This window comes from Mizuhopecten yessoensis, unplaced genomic scaffold (assembly GCF_002113885.1).
Source record: "Mizuhopecten yessoensis strain PY_sf001 unplaced genomic scaffold, ASM211388v2 scaffold8349, whole genome shotgun sequence".
In the NCBI taxonomy this organism is placed as follows: Eukaryota; Metazoa; Mollusca; class Bivalvia; order Pectinida; family Pectinidae; genus Mizuhopecten; species Mizuhopecten yessoensis.
Genome location: NW_018407503.1, coordinates 28,247 through 47,018, shown reverse-complemented (window position 1 = coordinate 47,018; position 18,772 = coordinate 28,247). Strand labels below are relative to the sequence as shown.

Sequence of the window (18,772 nt, the reverse complement as noted above, 5' to 3'; positions counted from 1 at the left end):
TATTGTGTTACTGGTGTACGTAATGTGTTACTGGTGTATGTATTGTGTTACTGGTGTACGCATTGTGTTACTGGTGTACGTATTGTGTTACTGGAGTACGTATTGTATTACTGGTGTACGTAATGTGTTACTGGTGTACGTATTGTGTTACTGGTGAATGTATTGTGTTACTGGTGTGCGTATTGTGTTACTGGTGTACGTATTGTATTACTGGTGTACGTATTGTGTTGCTGGTGTACGTATTGTGTTGCTGGTGTACGTATTGTGTTACTGGTGTATGTATTGTGTTACTGGCGTACGTATTGTGTTACTGGTGTACGTAATGTGTTGCTGGTGTATGTATTGTGCTACTAGTGTGCGTCTTGTGTTACTGGTGTACGTATTGTGTTACTGGTGTACGTATGGTGCTACTAGTGTGCGTATTGTGTTACTGGTGTACGTATTGTATTACTGGTGTACGTATTGTGTTGCTGGTGTACGTATTGTGTTACTGGTGTACGTATGGTGCTACTAGTGTGCGTATTGTGTTACTGGTGTACGTATTGTATTACTGGTGTACGTAATGTGTTACTGGTGTACGTATTGTGTTACTGGTGTGGGTATTGTGTTACTGGTGTACGTATTGTGTTACTGGAGTACGTATTGTATTACTGGTGTACGTAATGTGTTGCTTGTGTACGTATTGTGTTATTGGTGTACGTATTGTGTTACTCGTGTACGTATTGTGTTACTGGTGTACGTATTGTATTACTGGTGTACGTAATGTGTTACTGGTGTACGTATTGTGTTACTGGTGTATATTGTGTTGCTGGTGTACGTATTGTGTTACTGGTGTATGTATTGTGTTGCTGGTGTACGTATTGTGTTACTGGTGTACGTAATGTGTTACTGGTGTATGTATTTTGTTACTGGTGTACGTATTGTGTTACTGGTGTACCTGGTGTATGAATTGTGTTACTGGTGTACGTATTGTGTTACTGGGGTACGTATTGTGTTACTGGTGTATGTATTGTGTTACTGTTGTACGTATTGTGTTACTGGTGTACGTATTGTGCTACTGGTGTACGTATTGTGTTACTGGTGTACGTAATGTGTTACTGGTGTATGTATTTTGTTACTGGTGTACGTATTGTGTTACTGGTGTATGTATTGTGTTACTGGTGTACGTAATGTGTTGCTGGTGTACGTATTGTGTTACTGGGGTACGTAATGTGTTGCTGGTGTACGTATTGTGTTGTTGGTGTACGTATTGTGTTACTGGTGTACGTATTGTGCTACTGGTGTATATTGTGTTGCTGGTGTACGTATTGTGTTACTGGTGTACGTAATGTGTTGCTGGTGTATGTATTGTGCTACTAGTGTGCGTATTGTGTTACTGGTGTACGTATTGTATTACTGGTGTACGTAATGTGTTACTGGTGTACGTATTGTGTTACTGGTGTATATTGTGTTACTGGTGTGCGTATTGTGTTACTGGTGTACGTATTGTATTACTGGTGTACGTATTGTGCTACTAGTGTGCGTATTGTGTTGCTGGTGTACGTATTGTGTTAGTGGTGTACGTATTGTGTAACTGGTGTACGTATTGTGTTACTGGTGTACGTAATGTGTTACTGGTGTATGTATTTTGTTACTGGTGTACGTATTGTGTTACTGGTGTATATTGTGTTACTGGTGTGCGTATTGTGTTACTGGTGTACGTATTGTATTACTGGTGTACGTAATGTGTTACTGGTGTACGTATTGTGTTACTGGTGTATGAATTGTGTTACTGGTGTACGTATTGTGTTACTGGAGTACGTATTGTATTACTGGTGTACGTAATGTGTTGCTGGTGTACATATTGTGTTATTGGTGTACGTATTGTGTTACTGGGGTACGTATTGTGTTACTGGTGTATGTATTGTGTTGCTGGTGTACGTATTGTGTTACTGGCGAATGGATTGTGTTACTGGTGTACGTATTGTGTTACTGGAGTACGTATTGTATTACTGGTGTACGTAATGTGTTACTGGTGTACGTATTGTGTTACTGGTGTGCGTATTGTGTTACTGGTGTATATTGTGTTGCTGGTGTACGTATTGTGTTACTGGCGAATGGATTGTGTTACTGGTGTACGTATTGTGTTACTGGGGTATATTGTGTTGCTGGTGTACGTATTGTGTTACTGGCGAATGGATTGTGTTACTGGTGTACGTATTGTGTTACTGGGGTATATTGTGTTGCTGGTGTACGTATTGTGTTACTGGTGTATGTATTGTGTTACTGGCGTACGTATTGTGTTACTGGTGTACGTAATGTGTTACTGGTGTATGTATTTTGTTACTGGTGTACGTATTGTGTTACTGGTGTACTACGTATTGTGTTACTGGTGTACGTATTGTATTACTGGTGTACGTATTGTGCTACTAGTGTGCGTATTGTGTTACTGGTGTACGTATTGTGTTACTGGGGTACGTATTGTGTTACTGGTGTATGTATTGTGTTACTGGTTATGTATTGTGTTACTGGTGTACGTATTGTGTTACTGGTGTACGTATTGTGAAAGAAAGTATGAGCAAAAACATAACAACTATTGTGAAAACGGACACGTTGATTAGTGTTGCCTACACATTAAAGTAAACTGAAAGTGAGGAGAAGAAAAAATACACGTTTTTACATCAAAAGCTGAAACACGAAACAATTTGACATTCTGTGAGATTCACAGTCTTTATTACGTAGTATTAGATTCTCTGCATATTCTCTACATATGCGCATTTTACGACAGGCATATTTAACTAATGAAATTGATAAATCTGACATAAACTGCCAGAAAAGAATGAGGATGAGATGCTTATATATCGAAATAGAGCTAAAACCTCGAATAAATTTAGATATTGCAGCATTGTCTTACCTTCCCGTAGGACACAGAAAAGTATACGTGATACAGAATAGTACGTTTACAACTATACATTGTATAAAAATATCAATAATAGTAGGCGTCAATTTAAATGTGTTAAACTTTTGTGCTTGTAGATATTTTTGTATAACATTCCCGGGGCAGCTCCATGGTGATATCAGCATTGTAAAGCGGATGTGAATATAACTAACATGTGACGGCCACCAGTTGTACAGGACTGAATGTTCTCCCACAGACCCATGTTGTCTGCGTAAACTTACCTTACTTAGGTATAAAACTTCATATAATATATGGGAAAGTTTATATATATATTGTCCTTTCAAAGACAACACACACGAATACTATGATCAAAGGCATATTTCTAACCACACGAAACTCAATATACTCGAGGAAATTGGTAATGTTTTAAATTTCTTTTTTAAACACACATATACATTTGATATAAAAGTTTAATAGGTGCTATATTCATTTTAGAATTTGAAACACCATCAAACATCGACATGAATTGACTTTAATATTAATCTTAATCTACACACATCAAGGCCTATAGCTGATATAACTTAAGATGCTAACCGCATGTGATGAGTGTCACACTTTGTTACAGAATGACATAGCATTTGTTTCCTACTGGGGACAATAAAAGACAAGTACCTATTCAGGTTAGAAGTCACCTGGTGCATCTACCAAGCCGTTTACCTGATCACAGCTGTACAGTTTGCCGCAACCATGCATGACACGACCGACATATAGTATAAGGTATAGGTAACAAAACATTAACTTACATGTTCAACATTTAGAATAGACGTCTATGTTGATTTTGCCTTAATCTATTACAGGGACATGTACAGTAGTTGTAACACGCATGGCGGTAGGTTATTTATAGATGAATAAACAAAACCTAGCCTCTATAAATACTATATAGGCCGTGTATTGTTGCTCTACTGTTATACACAACCCTTGTCCCAGTACATCCCACACCACGAACAGCTTTCGTGGCGTTATTTCTGTACATAAATGAGACTATCCCTCTTATGAAGCTTCACATGAGTTACCTTATCAGCTAGAGTAAAAAAAACAGGTTTATATGGTAATTTGTTATGAAATTTCTCTTTCAGGATTGACTGATTAAAAAGTCAAGAATTTTATTGGAACACAATTCATCCATTGATACACTTCCCCAACTTACAATACCTTGGGCTCTGTGGTTGTGGTCATAGCGTCGGGTCCTTTAGAACATTATACAGTAGCCCACGCTTTGGCTAGACGTCCACTGTAAATCTTACATTCTTACATTGTTATAACAGAGTCCTTTTTGCTTTTCTTTAATATGAAATGTTTGCGAGATTTTCTTACATCCTAAAAATTCAGAGTTCTTATTCTCACATAAATGATTCTAGTAATAAAGAAACAAAAAATAACGGACTGGGAAAGCAATTTCTCGCTCTCTATTTCTAGTTAAAAAATCGGCTTAAAGCGATGTCATATTCAACATTCAGTAAAAATATTTCTTGTTCAAATTCAACAAAACATCTGTTAAAAATCACATGTGACAATCACGTGATAGCGTATATACATTGTATATCTTACAATCGTTACAATCATTGAAAATTCAACACAAACGGTACTTAAATCCTACATATCGATGTTGAGTCCAATTTCATTCTCGATTCTCCGGAACATAATCCCGTAGCACATAGCAAATAACCACAGATTAATGACTGACCCCGATAATACATTTCTGTTCTTTAGTGGTATTATAATATGACCTCCAGTGTAGAACAAGCTAAGTACATATTACACAGGACGGGGTCACTCGAGCGAACGAGCACCACGCGACGAATGAATAATTTTAATTGAATACTTACACCACTCCCATACATTGTCGAAGTGTATAAAATGGTACTTTTGGTTATTCTGGTCATACAGCCTCTGCCACATCGAGAAGTGACAACCTCTCCATACCACTACAAACAACACACTTATTATGTGGACATCGACTTTACGAGGAGCACTACTACTCACCGGCTTGATACTGCTTGGTGAGACTAAAGCCAATGAATGTGGTAAGTACTCTCCTACCACTTGATACCGATACATTTGGGTAATAAACACTGGAGGCTTCTGCTGCATGGGTTTCTAATTGTATTGTGTCAACCATTAAATATAGTGATGAAAAACGCAGGATCTTGACACATGCTCGATTTCATTTATGCCGTATGTAAATGTTCGGGCACGTTTGACCCCTCTGTCACTGTAGATGATACCAGGCTATATAGTTATATATATTTATGTACCAGGTTATATATGACTATTGTATAAGGTTATACAGTTATAGAGAGTTATGGTTCCAGGTTATAGAAGTTATAGATAGTTGTAGTACCAGGTTATTGAAGTAATAGATAGTTGTAGTACCAGGTTATTGAAGTTATAGAAATGTATTGTACCAGATTATAGAAGTTATAGAAGTTATATGGTACCAGGTTATAGAGTTATAGAAAGTTTTAGTACCAAGTTATGGATGTTATAGAGAGTTATAGAGAGTAATGATACGATGCTATAGAAGTTAAAGATAGTTATGGTACTAAGTTATAGAGATTTATGGTACCAGGTTATAGAGTTAAAGAAAGTCATGAAACCAGTTTATAGGTTTATAAAGAGGTATGGTACCAGGTTGTAGAGTTATAGAGAGTTATGTACCAGGTTGTAGAGCTATAGAAAGTTGTGGTACCAGGTTATAGAGTTAAAGAGAGATTTGTACCAGGTTATAGAGTTATAGATATATATGTACCAGGTTGTAGAGTTATAGAGAGATATGTACCAGGTTGTAGAGTTATAAAGAGTTGTGGTACCAGGTTATAGAGTTAAAGAGAGATATTACCAGTTTATGGTGTTATAGAGAGATATGTACCATGTTATGGTGTTATAGATAGATATGTACCAGGTGGTAGAGTTATAGAGAGTTATGTACCAGGTTGTAGAGTTATAGATAGATATGTACCAGGTGGTAGAGTTATAGAGAGATATGTACCAGGTAATAGAGTTATAGAGAGTTATGGTACCAGGTTGTAGAGTTATAGAGAGTTGTGGTACCGGGTTGTAGAGTTATAGAGAGATATGTACCAGGTTATGGTGTTATAGAGAGTTGTGGTACCATGTTATATAGTTATAGAGAGTTGTGGTACAATGTTGTAGAGTTATAGAGAGATATCTACCAGGTGGTAGAGTTATAGAGAGTTGTGGTACCAGGTTGTAGAGTTATAGAAAGTTATAGTACCAGGTTGTAGAGTTATAGCGAGTTATGGTACCAGGTTTTGGTGTTATAGAGAGTTATAGTACCAGGTTGTAGAGTTATAGAGAGGTGTGGTAACATGTTGTTGAGTTAGAGAGATTTGTGGTACCATGTTGTAGAGTTATAGAGAATTGTGGTACCATGTTGTAGAGTTAGAGAGAGATATGTACCAGGTGGTAGAGTTATAGAGAGTTGTGGTACCATGTTGTTGAGTTATAGAGAGTTATGGTACTAAGTTGTAGAGCTATAGAGAGTTATGGTACTAGGTTGTAGAGTTATAGAGAATTATGGTACTAGGTTGTAGAGTTATAGAGAGTTATGGTACCAGGTTGTAGAGTTATAGAGAGTTGTGGTACCATGTTGTAGAGTTATAGAGAATTGTGGTACCATGTTGTAGAGTTATAGAGAGATATGTACCAGGTGGTAGAGTTATAGAGAGTTATGGTACCAGGATGTAGAGTTATAGAAAGTTATAGTACCGGGTTGTAGAGTTATAGCGAGTTATGGTACCAGGTTTTGGTGTTATAGAGAGTTGTGGTACCATGTTGTAGAGTTACAGAGAGTTGTGGTACCAGGTTGTAGAGTTATAGAGAGTTATGCTACCAGGTTGTAGAGTTATAGAAAGTAAAAGTACCAGGTTATAGAGTTATAGAGAGTTGTGGTACCAGTTTATGGTGTTATAGCGAGTTATGGTACCAGAATGTAGAGTTATAGAGAGTTATGGTACCAGGTTGTTGAGTTATAGAGAGTTTTAGTACCAGGTTGTAGAGTTATAGAGAGTTGTGGTACCATGTTGTTGAGTTATAGAGAGTTGTGGTACCATGTTGTAAAGTTATAGAGAATTCTGGTACCAGGTTGTAGAGTTAAAGAGAGTTGTGGTACCAGGTTGTTGAGTTATAGAGAGTTGTGGTACCGGGTTATGGTGTTATAGCGAGTTTTGGTACCAGGTTGTAGAGTTATAGAGAGTTATGGTACCAGGTTGTAGAGTTATAGAGAGTTGTGGTACCAGGTTGTTGAGTTATAGAGAGTTGTGGTACCGGGTTATGGTGTTATAGCGAGTTATGGTACCATGTTGTAGAGTTATACAAAACTATGGTACCAGGTTGTAGAGTTATAGAGAGTTATGGTACCAGGTTGTAGAGTTATAGAGAGTTGTGGTACCGGGTTATGGTGTTATAGAGAGTTTGGTACCAGGTTGTAGAGTTATAGAGAGTTGTGGTACCAGATTGTAGAGTTATAGAAGTTATGGTACCAGGTTGTAGAGTTATAGAGAGTTATGGTACCATGTTGTAGAGCTATAGGGAGTTGTGGTACCAGGTTGTAGAGTTATTCAAAATTATTGTACCAGGTTGTAGAGTTATAGAGAGTTGTGGTACCAGGTTGTTCAGTTATAGAGAGTTGTGGTACCAGGTTGTTGAGTAATAGAGAGTTGCGGTACCAGGTTGTAGAGTTATAGAAAGTTATAGTACCAGGTTGTAGAGTTATAGAGAGTTATGGTACCAGGTTGTAGAGGTATAGAAAGTTATGGTACCGGGTTGTAGAGTTATAGAGAGTTGTGGTACCAGGTTGTAGCGTTAAAGATAGTTGTGGTACCTGGTTGTAGAGTTATAGAGAGTTGTGGTACCAGGTTGTAGAGTTATAAAGAGTTGTGGTACCAGGTTGTAGAGGTATAGAAAGTTATGGTACTGGGTTGTAGAGTTATAGAGAGTTGTGGTACCAGGTTGTAGAGTTAAAGATAGTTATGGTACCAGGTTGTAGAGTTATCGAGAGTTATGGTACCAGGTTGTAGAGTTATAGCGACTTGTGGTACCAGGTTGTAGAGTTATAGAGAGTTATGGTACCAGGTTGTAGAGTTATAGCGACTTGTGGTACTAGGTTGTAGAGTTATAGAGAGTTGTGGTACCAGATTGTAGAGTTATAGATATATATGTACCAGGTTGTAGAGTTATAGAGAGTTATGGTACCAGGTTGTAGAGTTATAGAAAGTTATGGTACCAGGTTGTAGAGTTATAGAGAGTTATGGTACCATGTTGTAAAGCTATAGGGAGTTGTGGTACCAGGTTGTAGAGTTATAGAGAGTTATGGTACCATGTTGTAAAGCTATAGGGAGTTGTGGTACCAGGTTGTAGAGTTATAGAGAGTTATGGTACCAGGTTATGGTGTTATAGAGAGTTGTGGTACCAGGTTGCAGAGTTATAGAGAGTTGTGGTACCAGATTGTAGAATTATAGAGTGTTATGGTACCAGGTTATGGTGTTATAAAGAGCTGTGGTACCAGGTTGTAGAGTTATAGAGAGTTATGGTACCAGGTTATGGTGTTATAGAAAGTTGTGGTACCAGGTTGCAGAGTTATAGAGAGTTGTGGTACCAGGTTATAGAGTTATAGAGAGTTATGGTACCAGGTTATAGTGTTATAGAGAGTTGTGGTACCAGGTTATGGTGTCATAGAGAGTTGTGGTACCAGATTGTAGAATTATAGAGTGTTATGGTACCAGTTTATGGTGTTATAAAGAGTTGTGGTACCAGGTTGTAGAGTTATAGAGTGTTGTGGTAGCGGGTTATGGTGTTATAGCGAGTTGTTGTAACATGTTGTAGAGTTATAGAGAGTTGTGGTACCAGGTTATGGTGTTATAGAGAGTTGTGGTACCATCTTGTAGAGTTATAGAGAGTTGTGGTACCAGGTTGTAGAGTTATAGAGAGTTGTGGTACCAGATTGTAGAGTTATAGAGTGTTATGGTACCAGGTTATGGTGTTATAGAGAGTTGTGGTACCATCTTGTAGAGTTATAGAGAGTTGTGGTACCAGATTGTAGAATTATAGAGTGTTATGGTACCAGGTTATGGTGTTATAAAGAGTTGTGGTCCCAGGTTGTAGAGTTATAGAGAGTTGTGGTACCAGGTTGCAGAGATATAGAGAGTTATGGTACCAGGTTGTAGAGGTATAGAAAGTTATGGTACCGGGTTGTAGAGTTATAGAGAGTTGTGGTACCGGGTTATGGTGTTATAGAGAGTTGTGGTACGAGATTGTAGAATTATAGAGTGTTATGGTACCCGGTTATGGTGTTATAGAGAGTTGTGGTACCAGGTTGCAGAGTTATAGAGAGTTGTGGTACCAGGTTGCAGAGATATAGAGAGTTATGGTACCAGATTGTAGAATTATAGAGTGTTATGGTGCCAGGTTATGGTGTTATAGAGAGTTGTGGTTCCAGATTGTAGAATTATAGAGTGTTATGGTACCAGGTTATGGTGTTATAAAGAGTTGTGGTCCCAGGTTGTAGAGTTATAGAGAGTTGTGGCAGCGAGTTATGGTGTTATAGCGAGTTGCTGTAACATGTTGTAGAGTTATAGAGAGTTATGGTACCATGTTGTAGAGATATAGGGAGTTGGGGTACCAGGTTGTAGAGTTATAGAGAGTTGTGGTAGCGAGTTATGGTGTTATAGCGAGTTGCTGTAACATGTTGTAGAGCTATAGAGAGTTGTGGTACCAGATTGTAGAATTATTGAGTGTTATGGTACCAGGTTATGGTGTTATAAAGAGTTGTGGTCCCAGGTTGTAGAGTTATAGAGAGTTGTGGTACCGGGTTATGGTGTTATAGAGAGTTGTGGTACGAGATTGTAGAATTATAGAGTGTTATGGTACCAGGTTATGGGGTTATAGAGAGTTGTGGTACCATGTTGTAGAGTTATAGAGAGTTTTGGTACTAGGTTATGGTGTTATAGAGAGTTGTGGTACGAGATTGTAGAATTATAGAGTGTTATGGTACCAGGTTATGGTGTTATAGAGAGTTGCGGTACCAGATTGTAGAATTATAGAGTGTAATGGTACCTGGTTGTAGAGTTATAGGGAGTTGTGGTAACAGGTTGTAGAGTTATAGAGAGTTATGGTACCAGGTTGTAGAATTATAGAGTGCAATGGTACCAGGTTATGGAGTTATAGAGAGTTGTGGTACCAGATTGTAGAATTATTGAGTGTTATGGTACCAGGTTATGGTGTTATAAAGAGTTGTGGTCCCAGGTTGTAGAGTTATAGAGAGTTGTGGTAGCGAGTTATGGTGTTATAGCGAGTTGTTGTAACATGTTGCAGAGTTATAGAGAGTTGTGGTACCAGGTTATGGGGTTATAGAGAGTTGTGGTACCATGTTGTAGAGTTATAGAGAGTTTTGGTACTAGGTTATGGTGTTATAGAGAGTTGTGGTACCATCTTGTAGAGTTATAGAGAGTTGTGGTACAAGATTGTAGAATTATAGAGTGTAATGGTACTAGGTTGTAGAGTTATAGGGAGTTGTGGTAACAGGTTGTAGAGTTATAGAGAGTTATGGTACCAGGTTGTAGAGGTATAGAAAGTTATGGTACCGGGTTGTAGAGTTATAGAGAGTTGTGGTACCGGGTTATGGTGTTATAGAGAGTTGTGGTACGAGATTGTAGAATTATAGAGTGTTATGGTACCCGGTTATGGTGTTATAGAGAGTTGTGGTACCATGTTGTAGAGTTATAGATTGTTGTGGTACCAGATTGTAGAATTAAAGAGTGTTATGGTACCAGGTTATAGAGTTATAGGGAGTTGTGGTACCAGGTTGTAGAGTATAGAGAGTTATGGTACCAGGTTGTAGAGTTATAGGGAGTTGTGGTACCAGGTTGTAGAGTTATAGAGTGTTATGGTACCAGGTTGTAGAGTTATAGGGAGTTGTGGTACCAGATTGTAGTGTTATAGAGTGCAATGGTACCAGGTTATGGTGTTATAGAGAGTTTGGTACCAGGTTGTAGAGTTATAGAGAGTTGTGGTACCAGATTGTAGAGTTATAGAAAGTTATGGTACCAGGTTGTAGGGTTATAGAGAGTTATGGTACCATGTTGTAGAGATATAGGGAGTTGTGGTACCAGGTTGTAGAGTTATAGAAAGTTATGGTACCAGGTTATTGTGTTATAGAGAGTTGTGGTACCAGATTGTAGAGTTATAGAGAGTTGTGGTACCAGGTTGTAGAGTTATAGAAAGTTATGGTACCAGGTTATGGTGTTATAGAGAGTTGTGGTACCATGTTGTAGAGTTATAGAGAGTTGTGGTACCAGATGGTAGAGTTATAGAAAGTTATGGTACCAGGTTGTAGGGTTATAGAGAGTTATGGTACCATGTTGTAGAGATATAGGGAGTTGTGGTACCAGGTTGTAGAGTTAGAGAGTGTTATGGTACCAGGTTGTAGAGTTATAGGGAGTTGTGGTACCAGGTTGTAGAGTTATAGAGAGTTGTGGTAGCGGGTTATGGTGTTATAGCGAGTTGTTGTAACATGTTGTAGAGTTATAGAGAGTTGTGGTACCATGTTGTAGAGTTATAGAGAGTTGTGGTACAAGATTGTAGAATTATAGAGTGTTATGGTACCAGGTTATGGTGTTATAGAGAGTTGTGGTACCAGGTTGTAGAGTTATAGAGAGTTGTGGTACCAGGTTATGGTGTTGTAGAGAGTTGTGGTACCTGGTAATGGTGTTATAGAGAGTTGTGGTACCAGGTTATGGTGTTATAGAGAGTTGTGGTACCAGGTTATGGTGTTGTAGAGAGTTTTGGTACCAGGTTTTGGTGTTATAGAAAGTTGTAGTACCAGGTTATGGTGTTATAGAGAGTTGTGGTACCAGGTTATGGTGTTATAGAGAGTTGTGGTACCAGGTTATGGTTTTATAGATAGTTATAATTATTGTTACCACAAAAAATGCGTTTCTTTTCAATCAAAATTATTGGAAATAATTGTATAGCAACGCATATATAAAACAACGCGCAAATTGTTCAGACATCTCTCAGATTTGCTTTTGTTTCAGATGACATTGACCTTGACTTCGCAGAGTTTACAGATCTAGTCCAAATCAGGAGGAATGATAGATTTTTGTTGCGCAACTTACCAAAGGTTTTGGAAAAGGTACGTGATACAGAACCTGATACAGAGCACACCAGGTCGTCTAATCATGTCTTGTATCAAATTCGAACACACCAAAATCGCACACCAAAAGCCTCTGTATAGTATCAAAATCACACACCAAAAGCCTCTGTATAGTATCAAAATCAAACTAACAAAAGTAAATCCTATACACTGCAAAACATCCTGTCTGGTATCAAGTTCAAACACTTGAAAAAAAAACTCTGTCTATTTTAAAGTTGAACCTTTGAAACCCTCTGTCTAGTTGTAAGGTGGAACCCATGGACACCCTCCTTCCAGTAGTAAAGTGGAACCCACGGAAACCATCTCTCTAGTAGTAAAATCGAACATACAAAAAGAACAGACATGATTTTACTTATATAACTAAATATTTTCTTTGAAACGACGTATGGTCGACTGTATTTAGAATCAGTAGATTGAATAGACTACAGAAGACCTGACTGACTATCTCAACGAGTTGAGGATATGTTTAGAATTAGATACGAAATGTGAAGATTGTTACACCAAACCATAATAAGCGGGAGAGATTGTTGAGTCATTTGCTAAAGTGAGATATTTTGACGTTTCAATTGTTATTGAACATGTATATAATAACTCATAACAGCATTGGTAGTATGGATATATATATATTCGTTTACAACATCCATTCAAATTTAGTAATAACATTTCATTATTTTGTAATAAAGTTAGGCTTCAACCCTAATCAAATTAAACAACTAGAACTGTTAAACTAATTATTGTAAACGCTACTATTCTATAACATTCACATTGTAAATATATTGCATCAAGTAAAAGTCACTGCTTTAACATAGCTTCACTCGGGAAACGCAAAGTTCCTGATATTGTGTAGTATCCAGACATAACTTATTTCAAAAACAAACAAGAAACAGCTTACTGTACATTTGTTCTGATGCCATATTAGTTTGAACCAAATGTAATCAATGGATCGGTCCTCAGGAAACACGTTTTAGATATTTTAAAAGCTTAATATTTACTACTTTGCTCATAGGGGCCTCATCTTTTTATTGATAACTTTAACACAAAAGTTTTATTTCTATTCATGTTTCCGTTGCTATTTTAAAATCCTGCCTTACGAAGCTTCGACAAGAAATGCATTAAATGTCACAAAAATAAAGTGACCGTAACAGGCTGACATTTCATGCGTGGCGTTTTTAACACAGTGTAAAACAATCGTTATCTCTTTACAGTGATATGTCCCCAATGAAATATCTAACCCAAATATATGACGACTGTATATCAATTGGGTTTACAGATACAGTGTTTAGATATGAAGTTGAGCTATCTGGTGGAGGAAGTAGAATCAATGCAGAGAAATCGAAGGTCACCGATCCACCAAAGGTCAACAAGTACCAGGAAATTTATACACAAGAGGAATCGCTACTAAGCCATTAGACAAAGATTGGATTAATGTTGATATTTGTATGTTTGAATTGTTATGCGCATGTTTCTTAATTTATTGTAAGATTGTTAAAAAAGAATTAAAATAATGTCTGATATGTTATTATTTTTAAATGTCAATGCAATATTTTTATAGATACATCAAACTAAGGTGATCTCTTTGTTTTTTACATATTGTTAAACCAAACTTGTTGTTTTCAATAAATTTGTTAAAAACCTTGATAGTTACTCTTTTGTTTCAATATTTTGAAGTGCAATTTATAAAGTACGATACTAATCAATAATAATAATTGGAGGTTCTTATATACCGCTTTATCACAACCTAGTTCGTAGGTCGTCTCAAAGCGGTTAACAAACTATTATCCGTGGTTATAGGACCTTTGCCACCAGCCAACATCTTTCTCAACTCCCTGGGAAGCATACAGCCGGTGCTGCCATTTCGGTGCTCACAGCTGGCATTAAACAATTCTAGCACTACCCAACCAAGTACTCATTTACAGCGGAGTAGACTGGAACAAGCGGAGTAAAGTATTTTGTTCAAAGATACAACACAGTGCCGTGCCGTGGCTCGAACCCGAAACAATTCGGTCACGAGCCCGGCGTCCTACCACTAGACTACCGTGTCGTGACTATTGTAAATATATTGCAAAAATTCTAAAGATGAACACATACAACCCATTTTATTTGTTTGTAAAACTATTGGTTGTAATACGGTCACTATACGTAAGTCAATCTTCAAAAATTTGTTCAACTTCTATATATATCGCTATTATGTGTTTATATCACTACTTTGTATTGATATCACTGTTGCGTGTTTATATCACCACTTTGTGTTTATATCACCACTTCTTTGTGTTTATATCACCACTTTGTGTTTATATCACTACATTGTGTGTTTATATCATCACTATTGGTTTATATCACTACTTTGTGATTATCACCACTTCTTTGTGTTTATATCACCACTTTGTGTTTATATCACCACTTCTTTGTGTTTATATCACCACTTTGTGTTTATATCACTACATTGTGTGTTTATATCATCACTATTGGTTTATATCACTACTTTGGGTTTATATCACCACTTCTTTGTGCTTATATCACCACTTTGTGTTTATATCACTACATTGTGTGTTTATATCATCACTATTGGTTTATATCACTACTTTGTGTTTATATCACCACTTTGTGTGTATATCACTACTTTCTGTTTATATCATCACTTTGTGTTTACATTACTACTTTGTGTTTATATCATCACTTTTTATTTATATCACTACTTTGTGTTTATATCACCACTTTGTGTGTATATCACTACTTTCTGTTTATATCACCACTTTGTGTTTACATTACTACTTTGTGTTTATATCATCACTTTTTGTTTATATCACTACTTTGTGTTTATATCAACACTTTGTGTTTCTTTCACTAGTGTGTTTTTTTATCATCACTTTGTGTTTATAAAATTGTAGTGTGTTTATATCACTACTTTGTGTTTTTATATCACCACTTTGTGTGTTTATATCACAACTTTGTGTGTTTATATCTCCACTTTGTGTGTATATCACCACTTTGTGTGTTTATATCACAACTTTGTGTGTTTATATCTCCACTTTGTGTGTATATCACCACTTTGTATTTATATCACTACTTTGTGTTTATATCACTACTTTGTGTTTATATCACCACTTTGTGTTTATCTCACCACTTTGTGTTTATATAACCAGTTTGTGTTTATAACACTGTAGTGTGTTTATATCACTACTTTGTGTTTATATCACCATTTTATGTGTTTACATCACAACTTTGTGTCTTTATATCACCACTTTGTGTTTATATTACTACTTTGTGTTTATATCACCACTTTGTGTTTATATCACCACTTGATGTGTTTATATCACCACTTTGTGTTAATAATACTACTTTGTGTTTATATCACCACTTTTTGTTTATATCACCACTTTTTGTTGATATCACTACTTTGTTTATATCACGACTTTGTGTGTTTATATCACTTTTTGTGTTCATATCACCACTTTGTATTTATATCACTACTTTGTGTTTATATCACCACTTTGTGTTTATATCACCACGTTGTGTTTATATAACCAGTTTGTGTTGATATCACTGTAGTGTGTTTATATCACTCCTTTGTGTTTATATCACCACTTTATGTGTTTATATCACCACTTTGTGTTAATATTACTACGTTGTGTTTATATGACAACTTTTTGTGTTCATATCACCACTTTGTATTTATATCACTACTTTGTGTTTATATCACCACTTTGTGTTTATATTACTACTTTGTGTTTATATCACCACTTTGTGTGTTTATCACTACTTTCTGTTTATATCACCAGTTTGTGTTTATATTACTACTTTGTGTTTATATCACCACTTTTTGTTTATATCACTACTTTGTGTTTATATCAACACTTTGTGTTTATATCACTGGTGTGTTTTTTTTATCATCACTTTGTGTTTATAAAATTGTAGTGTGTTTATATCACTACTTTGTGTTTATATCACCACTTTGTGTTTATATCACCACTTTGTGTGTATATCACTACTTTCTGTTTATATAACCACTTTGTGTTTAAATTACTACTTTGTGTTTCTATCAACACTTTGTGTTTATATCACTACTTTGTCTTCTATTACCACTTTGTGTGTTTATGTCACCACTTTGTGTTAATAATAATACTTTGTGTTTATATCACCACTTTTTGTTGATATCACCACTTTGTGTTTATATCACTACATTGTGTGTTTATATCAGCACTTTTTGTTTATATCATCACTTTGTGTTTATATCACTACTTCGTTTTCTATTACCACTTTGTGTGTTTATGTCACCACTTTGTGTTAATAATAATACTTTGTGTTTATATCACCACTTTTTGTTTATATCACGACTTTGTGTGTTTATATCACTTTTTGTGTTCATATCACCACTTTGTATTTATATCACTACTTTGTGTTTATTTCATCACTCTGTGTTTATATCGCTACATTGTGTGTTTATATCAGCACTTTTTGTTTATATCATCACTTTGTGTTTATGTCACTACTTTGTTTTCTATTACCACTTTATGTGTTTATATCACTTCTTTGTGTTCATATCACCACTTTGTATTTATATCACTTATTACTACTTTGTGTTTATATCACCTGTTTATATCACCATTTTATGTTTATATTACTACTTTGTGTTTATATCTCCACTTTGTGTGTATATCACTACTTTGTGTTTATATCATCACTCTGTGTTTATATCGCTACATTGTGTGTTTATATCAGCACTTTTTGTTTATATCATCACTTTGTGTTTATATCACTGCTTTGTTTTCTATTACCACTTTGTGAGTTTATATCACTTCTTTGTGTTCATGTCACCACTTTGGATTTATATCACTACTTTGTGTTTATATCAACCCTTTGTGTTTATATCACTGGTGTGTTTTTATTATCATCACTTTGTGTTTATAAAATTGTAGTGTGTTTTTATCACTACTTTGTGTTTATATCACTACTTTGTCTTCTATTACCACTTTGTGTGTTTATGTCACCACTTTGTGTTAATAATAATACTTTGTGTTTATATCACCACTTTTTGTTTATATCAACACTTTGTGTTTATATCACTACTTTGTCTTCTATTACCACTTTGTGTGTTTATGTCACCACTTTGTGTTAATAATAATACTTTGTGTTTATATCACCACTTTTTGTTGATATCACCACTTTGTGTTTATATCACTACATTGTGTGTTTATATCAGCACTTTTTGTTTATATCATCACTTTGTATTTATATCACTACTTTGTGTTTATGTCATCACTTTGTGTATATATTACTACTTTGTGTTTACATATATGTATATCTCCACTTTGTGTGTATATCACTACTTTCTGTTTATATCACCACTTTGTGTTTAAATTACTACTTTGTGTTTATATCAACACTTTGTGTTTATATCACAACATTTTGTTTATATCACTACTTTATGTTAATATCACCACTTTTTGTTTATAACACCACTTTGTGTTAATATTACTACTTTGTGTTTATATGACCACTTTATGTTTATATTACTACTTTGTGTTTATAACACCACTTTGTGTTTATATCACCACTTTGTGTTTATATCACAACTTTGTGTTTATATCACCACTTTGTGTGTATATCACCACTTTATTTATGTCCCCACTTTTTGTCTTTGTGTTTATATTACTACTTCGTGTTTAAATCACAACTATGTGTGTTTATATCACTAGTTTATGTTAATATCACCACTTTTTGTTTTTAACACCACTTTGTGTTAATATTACTACTTTGTGTTTATATGACCACTTTATGTTTATATCACCACTTTGTGTGTATATCACCACTTTATTTATATCACCAATTTGTGTGTTTATATTACTACTTTGTGTTTATATCATCACTTTATGTTTATATTACTACTTTGTGTTTATATCACCACTTTGTGTTTATATAACAACTTTGTGTTTATATCACAATTTTTTGCTGTTATCACCACTTTGTGTGCTTATATCAACATTTTGTGTTGATATCACTGTTGTGTTTTTATACTTTTTTGTGTTTATATCACGGTTGTGTGTTTATCTCACTACTTTGTTAGCTTATATCTCTGTTGTGTATTTATATCACTGTTGTGTGTTGATATCACTACTTTGTTTGTTTATATCACTTTTTTGTGTTTATATCACCACATTGTGTTCATATCACCACTTTATGTTAATATTACTACTTTGTGTTTATATCCCAACTTTCTGTTTATATCACCACTTTGTGTTAATATTACTACTTTGTGTTTATATCAAACTTTTTGTTTATATCACCACTTTGTGTTTATATCACTACTTTGTGTTTATATCACAACTATGTGTGTTTATATCACTACTTTGTGTTAATATTACTACTTTGTGTTTATATCCCCACTTTTTGTTTATATCCTCACTTTTTGTTTATATCACCACTTTGTGTTTATATCACCACTTTGTTTCAATATTATTACTTTGTGTTTATATCACTACTTTTTGTTTATATCACCACTTTATGTGTTTATATCACCACTTGCTATTTATATCACCACTTTGTGTTTATATCACCACTTTTTGTTTATATCACCACTTTATGTTTATATTACTACTTTGTGTTTATATCACCTGTTTATATCACCATTTTATGTTTATATTACTACTTTGTGTTTATATCAC

At 35.3% G+C, this 18,772-nt stretch overlaps 1 protein-coding gene across 1 annotated transcript; it reads left to right on the top strand.

The window, feature by feature from the left end:
- The first annotated feature begins 4,710 nt into the window (after positions 1-4,710).
- Positions 4,711-13,708, top strand: LOC110455644. The gene is made up of 3 exons (XM_021505890.1): positions 4,711-4,962; positions 11,992-12,089; positions 13,381-13,708. The coding sequence occupies exons 1-3, from the start codon at positions 4,884-4,886 to the stop codon at positions 13,510-13,512; spliced, it is 309 nt and encodes a 102-aa protein (XP_021361565.1). The 5' UTR covers positions 4,711-4,883; the 3' UTR covers positions 13,513-13,708.
- The last annotated feature ends 5,064 nt before the right edge of the window (positions 13,709-18,772 follow it).

Bases quoted from the DNA above. Each gene is read 5' to 3' on its own strand.
- LOC110455644 (XM_021505890.1), top strand. From the start codon at position 4,884: ATGTGGACATCGACTTTACGAGGAGCACTACTACTCACCGGCTTGATA. The intron at 4,963-11,991 runs GTAAGTACTCTC...CTTTTGTTTCAG, and splicing joins GACTAAAGCCAATGAATGTG to ATGACATTGACCTTGACTTC. The intron at 12,090-13,380 runs GTACGTGATACA...TTGGGTTTACAG, and splicing joins TACCAAAGGTTTTGGAAAAG to ATACAGTGTTTAGATATGAA.